Source organism: Camelina sativa, chromosome 3 (assembly GCF_000633955.1).
Source record: "Camelina sativa cultivar DH55 chromosome 3, Cs, whole genome shotgun sequence".
Lineage (NCBI taxonomy): Eukaryota > Viridiplantae > Streptophyta > Magnoliopsida > Brassicales > Brassicaceae > Camelina > Camelina sativa.
Genome location: NC_025687.1, coordinates 21,828,768 through 21,840,199, shown reverse-complemented (window position 1 = coordinate 21,840,199; position 11,432 = coordinate 21,828,768). Strand labels below are relative to the sequence as shown.

Genomic DNA, 11,432 nt, shown 5'->3' with positions numbered 1-11,432 from the left:
GCATTGTTAGTCAAGCTAATAGCAGTGGTAAATAACCTATTTGGATTTGTGGAGAACTTTGGGCTGGGTGTGCTCATTGGAACGAAACTGATGTAATGGAGAGGAGTTTAAATGCTTTATAGTGCAGAAAATCCGATCGTGGTGGTCTTGGAGTCTAGAAACACCTTGCCGGACAGAAATCATATGTGCAAATTCATCAAGAAATGGTAATTTAACATTGCTTCCATGATTTTAACACCCTAAACACCTTGCTTCCATGGTTTTACCATTTTACAATTTCTTTGTAGGAGGAAGAATTGGGTCGTCCGGTATCATTTGGCGAAGTCTTCATGAAGACACATACTCGAGCTGACGGATCATTTGTTGATCAAAAAGCTAAACAAGTAGCTGAGACTTATGAGAAAACATTAGAGGAGACACTATGTGAAGTGGACGATAATGGTCCAGAAAATTTAGGGAATTCTTCTGAACATTCAAGTCATCGTACTCTCAGCATTGATGAAAAGAATGAAATATTTCTTAAGGTACTCTCAGCATTGCTTTCTTAATCCACATTTTGGTTTTCTTAATCCGCATGGTTTCTTTATTTGCTGAGCATTTTGGTTTCTTAATACTTGTTTCTAGCCTTGACTAACGAAATGCTTTTGTTATTCTTTGTTTTTGTGTACTCAAACAGATGAGAAGGGAAACCTTTTTGGTCTTGAATCTCTTGTTGAGACACTTAGGAAAGGGAAAAGGAAAGAAAGCTATGCAGAATCTTCTCCATCAACACCAACACTTCTCGAGCTTCAAGAACAACTTCGCCACAAGATTGCTCATCTAGATGCTGAGAATGCTCGACGTGATAAGGAGCATCAAGAATCTCTAATGAAGACCGATGACCTTCTCATCTACATGAAAAACAAAGATCCAGGATTTGAGACTTTTATGGCTTCTTTGCGACCAACTGTACTAGCAACAACACCAGCAACCGCACGGTGCGGTCCGAACCTGAAGATTCCACACCTGAAGAAATCATACCACCAGCCACCGCGTTAAACACAACACCAGCCACCACATCCCCTTTTCTCCATTTACTCAAGTTCTAAACATTGTCTTTTCTAAGAAAACATGAATTGCATGTTTGATTTTATTACTTGTTTTGCATTAGGATGATATTTTTGGATAATACAATCATTACGCTAATCTCTTTGTGTAATGAATGATTATGATATCTTTCTTTTGGTTTTCAATTTTAACTTGATAGATAAAACAGGTTTATTATATGCTAAAATGTCACCAAATTGCGACCAAATTTAGTTCTGTGAAACTATCAGACTAGTGGCAAAATGGTTACTAATATACAAGGAATACTTTGCGACGACAGCTAAGGAGTCTTAAAATGGTCACACAATTTAATCACTAACTTGCGACTGACTTGTAATTATGTTTACGACCGAAGGTTCCTAATATAATGAGTCTGTAAAGAGTCTCTTATTGACGAGTATATATTGGCGTCATAACTTAGTCGTAATTTTGCGATCATTTTTAGACACCTAAATTTTGCGACCATTTTTTAGCGACCATCTGAAATAGTCGTTTATTAGTCACAAAGTAGGTGTTTGCGACTGTTTAGCGACTATTATTGGAGTCGCTAAACGCATGTTTTCTTGTAGTGAAACCATAGTGCTTCTTTTTACTATTCTAAAAAAAAAAAAAAAACATGTTCATGATTTTATCTATCAAGCTAAACGCTTCTTTTCAATATTTCTTTGATGTTTTTCGTTTCCCATTTATTTATTTTTCAGTTTTGAAGTTAATGCATTAAAAAAAAATTATTATCACTTTCTCAAGCCATAGAGCTTCTTTCTATTTGATTTTCTTACATAAAAAACCATATTTTTGTATTTATTTTTATTTTCTCTTCCTTTATTTCAAAAAAAAAAATCGGTTCTCTTTCTTTTGAAGGCAAACTCCAACCGGTTATCTCATCACCGGATCAGGTCTTCAACAAATCATACTCAACAACGACAACTCACCTTCTCCTTTCATAATTGGATCTTCCTCTTCAACACTTCCACTTGTCAATCTAGAGTCGTATTTTCACTTCTCTTCATCACCCCTTGATCTTGAGGGGGCGTATAGAAAAATCAAGAAATCATGTAATTAATATAAAGATATTATAATATTTATTATACAGATATGTAAAGATTTAATTATATCTTAGTTTAGGAAATTATCTTACTATATAAACATATGTAATCCCAACTGTATAATTCATGAGAGTAAATACTAATTCTTCCATTCCTAAACTCTCATCATTCTCTATCACTCTGTGACCACAAACAGAAACGGATGATCCGCCACTAAATCTATCTCCTCTTCCATCATAGCCAAAGACCTTAGCTTTATAACTCCAGCTGATGTGGCTGCAGCTTCTGTTCATTCTTCATTCACTTTGATACATGCTTTATGGAAAATGTTCGATACGCATAGATTCTTCCCCATCTCTGGAGATTCAACCATCTCATTTAGACCGTCTTCACCACTGAATGGTGAATTCAGCCCCAATCCTTTCAAAACGTTTGAAGCATCGAATCCGAAAGAGAATTTAAACTACGGATTCTTGAATTCGCGAACTTTAACTTGTCGGCGTGGAATGTGGCTGTCTAAAGAACCCAGGAGTAGAAACTATTTTGTCAAGTAGAGTCTAAAAATAGAACTACTAAACAGAAATTATACAACCAAAAACGAAAGGAGACAAAACCTTTAACTAAAATTTGAAGCAACCGGCAAGAAAACAAAGCATCTCTTCTTCTGAAGCACCAGCGAATGAGATTTACCAAGAACGCCCACGGCCAATACGAAGTAACATCTACCACCTCCTATCATGGTGAGAGCTGATCTCTCAAGACTTCATAAACCTGAAAGCAACTCGCTTCCAGAGGCGACGATGGCGTCGTTGGTATGCCAATAAACGTCAAACTAAAGCCTTTCAAAGACAAACATATCTTAGAGCTCTCAAAAGCAAGTACAAGGAATGAGGCCTCACTTCTCAAAAACCACCAATATCAATGAGAACGATGCATTACTCAAGACAGGTATCACCACGCTGAACAACAATAAAAAGAAGATAACTCGACAAAATTTGGAAACTACCATTATAATCAAACAAAACGAAACCTGTGCTTGGCAAGGGAGCGAAACTCATTGGAAAACTATGGATGATGCGAGGAGATAAAAGGTGAAAGGAGATGTAAAGGCTGGACGGCTAGGAGCTACAATCCAACAGCCTCTAAACACTGACAGCTTAAGAAACAAAGAGCACATGAACGATATTATTCGGTTTAAGTCCTGAATTTTTTTTGTCTCATTATAAAAAAATTAAAAATATTTTGGTTACCCAACCAAGAACTAGGTTTACCAAATTACTCTTACGAGACTTGTACACTAGTTTATATTCCACAAAAGGGGTAATCAGGGTTCTTAAGTTTCTACTGACTACTCTTTTAAATGTGGTCATCCAAATCAAACTATTGTATGAAGATCTATGTGTAGCTAAGATGCATCAAAGACTTTCTTTAGATCCTTATAGATCCACCAAGGTCCCATTTTGTAAATGGAGGATCCACCATGAATTGCTAGTTACAATATCTTATTTCAATGATATATAGGTTGTGATTTTACCACCTCTAAAGTTTTTTTTAAAAAAAAAAAAAAAAAATCTATATAATGAAACTAGACTGCAAATTACTATTTTTACTAGATATATCTAGAATAATTATAGAAATTCTGTATACAACATCTTAGGAGATTCATTGTCAAGTTTTGAAGATCTCTGACTAGATAACATATGCAATAACTGTTTCCTAATAAACTTTTCTGGTAACGTTTTTTGTAAGATTAAATAAAGAACTTGATACTTTTGTCAAATCTAACATAAATTTACCTTCAAAAAAATATCTCTATTGATTTTTATTTCTTAACGTTGTTATTGACAATGAAATAAATATCATTCAGTCAAACAAATTTATATTATTATATATAATATATAAAAAATTATTCTCTATAAGACTTGATAACTTTTTCAGTGAAATTTTCATTTCAAGCTGCAATGAAAAATTAGTGTTCCATCATCACTGTTTTTTGTGTAGCATGGTTGTGTAACATTTTTGTGAGATTCAATATGTAATAAATATACGTTTAATTCCGCAAGAAAAGAAAAAGATGGGTCTTCTTGCACATTTTTTTCCGCAAAAAAATATATATTGATTTAACAACTATCGTTACAAAGAGTTTGAGATAGCCAAATCGACTTCAATACAGAATCAGCATAATAAATTTTGTCAATACAACCATATTTAGCTAGAGAATGTGCAACACTATTACATTCTCTCTTTATGAAGGAGAAAAACACTTGTTGTAACTTTGAAGGCCAAAGCCTTATGTCTTCTTGCACATTTTCATAAAAATATTTGAACTTAACAAAAATCCAACACAATATTTTGTTTTCTTTGTTTTTTGTTAACATCATTAAATATTTTCTTAAACATAAATTTAGTTTTAATTAAGTATGAGATTCTCTTTTTATTTTCATTGTTTTGGGGAAAAAAAAAGTTTATTACATCTTGTTGGGTTGAACAAGAAAACAAGACACCCTCAATAGTCAATAATAAATTACACCATTTAACAAAAGAGAAACTTACAAAAATTAAATCATCAATAACTTTTTTTATTCACTGAACTCCTCACAAACTCAACGGATAAAATCAGTGAAATAAATAAATAAAACTTAATATTTCTAAAGCTCCAAAAAAAAACAAAATCATGGAAGTAGGAAATATTTCAAGGGATTTCGACGGCAATAACTAAAAAAAATATATTTAATTGACTATCTAACCACTCTACGTCTCTTAATCATCAAACTATCATATTCCATATATTTTATGTATAAATGACCATTTTATCCTTAGTATAAAACACCACCACCATTACCACCACCACCATCCTCTACCTACCACCTTCTCCGGCTGCTGGTCACCTCCAACTTCTGGCCGCCGACAACCACCACCCCGGCCTTCAGCCACCGGCCACCACTCCTAACTCTGGCCACCGACTATCACCTACCAAACAATTAAAACACTAAAATTATAGTTCTCCTTCTCCCTCATCCTATTTTCTTAATTTTTTTGAATCATATGCTATATTCTTGATTAAATTATTGAATATGGTTATTCAGCAAATTGGCCCATATTTTAATTAGCTCAGAGTATATATATAAAAAAATATATATCATATCCATATTAGCCAAGGGAGCCATTAATACACCCAATATTTTTTTGAACTATTGTGGATGTTTTGATCCGAGAAGAACATATTGGGTGTGAATTCATGATGATTAGATCCGTTGAATATGTGAGAAAGTTTGGAATGATGTCAGATGTTGAGTCTGCCAATGGTTTGAAAATTGTTGCTTGGAACTCATATCTTCATCTGAAAGGTTTAGGTGTGGAGAGAGAGGCTTTCAGTTTGATTTGAGAAAAAACTCACAAAAATTATCCCAAATTTTATAATAAATCCTCAAAATCTTATCAATAACCATGGTCAAGGTTATAAATGTTTTTGACTAATGAAGTTTGACCTCCAAATGGATTCTTATGGCAAGACAACTATGTAATCTTTGAGCTATTCATTGTAAATCTGAAATATATTTGACTAGAAAAGACGATATCTAAAATTCAGAAATTTCTATAAGAACTTACAAACTCCAAATCTCTATAAGAACTCCTTACAAAAAAAAAAAATGCCCGCCAAAATTCGCATCTCGAGAAGATGAACACGTTCTTCAAACTCCGAAGCTTGATCCAACGCACTGCTTCTCAAATCTCTTCGCTGTCTTTCCCTAAATCTCGTTTCTTCTCCGATGGAGAAAGCCCGGTTTATCACCACGCGCGTTTGTTCAAGAAACCATTATCGACCAAGCTCAACTTCAATCTTTTACTAGATCTAGACCATAGAAAGTGAAGCTACAACGGGGGGAAAACATGTCGTGGATTTAGGCTTCGGACGAGATGTTCTTGGGATGTTACAAGTGTCTTGCATCACTCTATGTTACATGATCCTGAGTGTGAGACAATTAATAACCCAACTTATAATCGTTTATTAGTTTTTTTTTTTGTTCACAATAATAGAAGACGTAACCAACCTATAATCAATATTTATTTTCACAGTTTAGATTTAAGCCTACGAAATGAGTGAACATGACCATTGTTTTACTAATACAAGTAAAACGTACAGTTTTGTTAACAAAACCCAACAACTTGGCTCATATAAAGAACTTGGTATTATTTATAAATGTAATATTTGACGTTTCTTTTAGGTTGGAATAGGACGACTTGGTAAGCATTTTATAGGGAAATGCCTCAGGGGGGTCCCATCTGAAGTTGAAGGGCTAACTTAAGCCACACGGCACTTAGACATTTCTACTTTGCTCACTGAGAATGATTTTTGTTTCTAATTTCTAAATATCTCAACATGATTTTATAGTCTTTTGACGTCAAGAACGAGTTTAGTAGTCGCAATATTGCTTTCATGCTCTTTCAAGTCAAGTCTATAAGAGTCTTATGATAAGACTTTTAGTGGGGAAGAATTTTCGTCGAAAAGACATGACATTTAGTGGGAAAGAATTTTCGTCGAAAAGACTTCAAATCGGACCTTCATGTGTTTGTTTATTGATATGTAGTGACCTGCAACACTAATTTACCATCACTACTTCATATTACTTTTTCATTTCCACAAATATGAAAGCTTTCTTGTCTAATCAGAGAATGAGCTTCCTTCTTCGTTCCATCTGTTTCCTTTTTCTCGTTTCAAGTATTCTAAACACGTTTGTTTCTTCTACACAACACTTGTGTCATTCCGAACAAAGGGATGCTCTTCTTGAGTTCAAGAGTGAGTTTTCGATCCAGGAACCTGATTATTCATATGGGTCCTCTTATCCGAAGACAGAATCATGGGTGAATACAAGTGATTGTTGTTCTTGGGATGGCATCACGTGTGCTGCTAAGTCGGGGAAAGTGATCGGACTAGACCTTAGTGACAGCTTCCTCCATGGCCCACTTAAATCCAACAGTAGTCTTTTTAGACTGCGCCATCTCCGTCATCTGAACCTCGCTGGCAACAATTTCAACAATTCGCAAATTCCAATCAAGCTTCTTCAACTAACCAAGTTGGTGTCTCTTGATCTTTCATCTTCAAGAGATTTTTCTTCTTTATCCATTGATGGATCCTTTCTTCATCTACTTGCTCAAAATTTGAGGAATCTTAGAGAACTGGATATGAGCAATGTAAACATTTCTTCAGAAGTCCCCCAGCAGTTTTCAAACATGCGATTTCTAAGATCATTACATTTTACCAACTGTAGCCTCTTTGGTGAATTTCCAAGTAGTGTTCTTCTGATACCGAGCTTACAGTCCATTAGATTAAGCGACAATATAAATCTGAGAGGAAATCTTCCCGTGTTTAGTGAAAATAATTCTTTGGTAGAGCTGACCATTATAAACACAACCTTTTCCGGCCTCATACCAGACTCCATTAGCAGCCTCAAACATTTGACTTCTTTGATCCTTTCCTTATCTAAGTTCTCAGGGAAGATTCCATTTTCACTTGGGAACCTTTCTCATCTCTCTCATCTCGATCTCTCTTCTAATAGTTTTGTTGGTGAACTCCCATCATCAATTGGCAATCTACAACAATTGACTGATTTTGAAGTTTCGGCTAACAAGCTCAGTGGAAACTTGCCAGCTTCGATACTCAATTTGACCCAACTACGTACACTCTCTCTCTCTTCAAATCAGTTCACAGGTTCCCTTCCACCAATCATCAGCCAATTCTCCAAATTAGAGTCTTTTTATGCTGATGATAATCCTTTTACGGGAGCCGTCCTTTCATCCCTAGTCCAAATTCCCTCATTGACCACAATCCGTTTGAGTTATAACGAATTCGACGACTTTACTGGGATTGGGAATATCTCTCTGCTGCCTAATTTAGAAGACTTTTATGTTGGAAGTAAAAATTACAACAAAGTCGTCGATCCAGGAGTTGTTGACTTAAATGTCTTCTCGCCTCTCAAGAAGCTGGAGATGTTATCTCTCTCGGGCATCCCTCTTTCAACCGCAAACATCACTTCTGATTCTGTTTTTTCATCAAATTTGGCATATTTGGACCTGCCAGGCTGCAACATCACTGAGTTCCCTGAGTTCATAAGAAACGGAAGATATCTAGAACACCTAGATCTTTCCAACAATAAAATCAAAGGTCAAGTACCAGACTGGTTGTGGAGACTACCGATGTTGTCCAATGTGAATCTCTCTAACAACTCTCTCAGCGGTTTTAATGGATCCTCAAAAGTTTCTCCTGAGAGTCAAATCACTATGGTTGATCTAAGCTCAAATGATTTTCAAGGACCACTCTTCATCCCACCTTCAAAGCATCTCAATTATTTTTCTGGTTCTAAGAATAACTTCACCGGGGAGATACCTCGATCAGTATGTGGACTAAGCTCTCTAGAGATTCTATATCTATCAAACAACAACCTCAACGGCTCAATTCCTTGGTGCTTAGAGACTCTGGTGATGAGTTCTCTTTCAGATCTAAATCTCCCTAACAACAGACTCAGCGGCATTCTTCCTGAAATGTTTCAGAACGCCAAGAGCTTAATAACACTTGACGTCAGTCACAACCGATTAGAGGGAAAAATACCAGCTTCTCTTGGAGGTTGCTCTGCCTTGGAAGTTTTGAACGTGGGAAGCAACACATTCAACGACATGTTTCCCTTTCACTTGAATTCTTTGCAGAAGCTTCAAGTTCTCGTCCTCCGCTCTAACAAGTTTCATGGCACATTACATAACGCTGATGGGGTTTGGTTTGGGTTTCCTCAGTTGAAAATCATTGATGTATCATATAATGACTTCTTTGGTACATTGCCATCTGATTACTTTTTGAACTGGACTGCCATGTCTTCCAAGAGTGATGATAATATAGAACCAGAGTACATTCGGAGTGGTTCAAGAAGCTACTACTTTTCACTTGTGTTGATGATTAAAGGAGTGTCAATGGAGATGGAACGTATCCATACAATCTTCACAGCCATCGATTTTTCAGGAAATCAACTCCATGGAACAATTCCTGATTCCATTGGTTTGCTGAAGGAGCTTCGTATTCTCAACTTGTCAAGCAATGCTTTCACAGGCCACATCCCATCTTCTTTGGCAAACCTGACGAATCTGGAGTCATTAGACCTATCCCAAAACATGATTTCGGGTGAGAGTCAAATATGTGGACTAAGCTCTCTAGAGGTTCTTGATCTATCAGACAACAATCTCCAAGGCTCAATTCCTCGGTGTTTAGAGACTCTCATGAGGTCTCTTTCATATCTGAATCTCCGTAACAACAGACTCAACGGCATTCTTCCTGAAATATTTCATAACGCCAAGAGCTTAACGTCAATTGACATCAGTCACAACCGATTAGAGGGAAAAATTCCTGCTTCTCTTGTTGGTTGCTCAGCCTTGGAAGTTTTAAATGTGGCAAGCAACACAATCAACGACATATTTCCCTTCCACTTGAGTTCTTTGCAGAAGCTTCAAGTTCTCGTCATTCGCTCTAACAAGTTTCATGGCACATTACATAACGCTGATGGGGTTTGGTTTGGGTTTCCTCAGTTGAAAATCATTGATGTATCATATAATGACTTCTTTGGTACATTGCCATCTGATTACTTTTTGAACTGGACTGCCATGTCCTCCATGAGAGATAATAATATAGAACCAGAGTACATTCGGAGTGGTTCAGGAAGCTACTACTTTTCACTTGTGTTGATGATTAAAGGAGTGTCAATGGAGATGGAACGTATCCTTACAATCTTCACAGCCATCGATTTTTCAGGAAATCAACTCCATGGAACAATTCCTGATTCTGTTGGTCTGCTGAAGGAGCTTCGTATTCTCAACATGTCAAGCAATGATTTCACGGGCCACATCCCATCTTCTTTGGCAAACTTGACGAATCTTGAGTCACTTGACCTATCCCAAAACAATATTTCTGGTACGATTCCTTCTGAACTTGGGACTCTCTCTTCTCTCGAGTGGATAAACGTTTCACATAACCAGCTTGTAGGTTCCATACCACAAGGCACACAATTTCAACGACAAAATTGCTCCTCTTATGAAGGAAACCCCGGACTTGATGGTCCTTCCCTTAAGGATGTTTGTGGAGATATCAAAACACCACCACAACCCGAACTGGTGGAGACAAAAGAAGAAGAAGAAGAAGAAGAATCATTGAGTTGGGTAGCAGCAGGTTTAGGCTTTGGACCAGGAGTTGTATTTGGGCTAGCGATGGGATACATAACGACTTCGTACAAGCATGAGTGGTTCATGAAGATTTTTGGCCGAACCAAGCAACAGAGCACCAGAACTTGTCAAGTCACTCATCAATAAATTATTTCTTCCTAATCGCATCGTTGTTATATATGTTCATAAATAATTTGTTGTATCGCATGTTTTGTATAATACATGTTTTGAACTTTTATTAAACCAAAGACTAGCAAAAAGATTAATTCAATGACAGACCCATCAATATTAAAATGTACAAGTTGTTTGATAAGCAACTTCGTTTACTCAAATCTCCTATAGATGTGCATGGTTTTGTTTGTCTTTGTGTCTGTGATTAGATATAATTATGCACCTAAACTGATTGTAGCTAGGTGGTATAGTGAGCAATGAGCTTCAATTTGAATCCACTTGAACACGAATCCAAATGCAGAAAGGAAGTCAAGTTTATGAAGCTGAAATATTGTAAGCAAAATGTGATTGGCACGGAACAAAAGTTGAGAAGCATGGGAAAATTTACCTGTTTGCTCTTGATCTCAGTCGTCACTCGTCGCAACCAAAGAAGTGTTTCTGTTTCTAGGATAAAGTGAAAATATATACGTATAAAACATCCAGGCTAATTAACACAAAACTTGATCATAAGAAGTACGAGAAATGGGAACATCTAGGCTCTTTCACATTCTAGTAAAGCTGATACTGTTCACCTTTGAATTTGTTCTTCTAGTTCATGGCACGTCACAACGACTTTATGATGGCTGCGTTTTTAATCCTCAAACTCGTTCTACAACTTCCGTATCTTTTTCCTTAAGCAGATTCACATCAATCTCAGAATCATTTACCAGCCATCTGATTTGGACAATAGTTCAAAATTTAGTAGCAACTTGTGTCAGCATCATGTCAGAAAACACAGAGGGTTCCAAGTTTAAAATTAGTTATCTGAGTTTAATCTTCTCTTCTTTTATTTAATTTACAAGCTGGAACGCTAGTAAGATTTTGTGGAAATGAAACAAACATCGACTTGTCGAAAGGAATGTATGACGCTGGAGATCATATCAAGTTTGA

The 11,432-nt window shown here is 36.3% G+C and overlaps 1 protein-coding gene across 2 annotated transcripts; it reads left to right on the top strand.

Annotated features, from left to right (window-relative positions):
• On the top strand, nucleotides 6,738-10,663 carry LOC104777696 (receptor-like protein 12). Of its 2 annotated transcripts, none has more exons than XM_010501993.1 (2): nucleotides 6,738-10,083; nucleotides 10,210-10,663. In XM_010501993.1, the coding sequence occupies exons 1-2, from the start codon at nucleotides 6,780-6,782 to the stop codon at nucleotides 10,476-10,478; spliced, it is 3,573 nt and encodes a 1,190-aa protein (XP_010500295.1). In that variant the 5' UTR covers nucleotides 6,738-6,779; the 3' UTR covers nucleotides 10,479-10,663. The 2 variants fall into 2 exon arrangements, with proteins under 2 accessions (XP_010500295.1, XP_010500294.1); XM_010501992.1 differs by having other exon boundaries at nucleotides 10,156-10,663.

Excerpts from the sequence above, each read along its gene's own strand:
- LOC104777696 (XM_010501992.1), top strand. The coding sequence starts at position 6,780 with ATGAAAGCTTTCTTGTCTAATCAGAGAATGAGCTTCCTTCTTCGTTCC. Across the intron at positions 10,084-10,155 it reads ATCCCAAAACAATATTTCTG|GTTCCATACCACAAGGCACA; the intron begins GTACGATTCCTT and ends ACCAGCTTGTAG.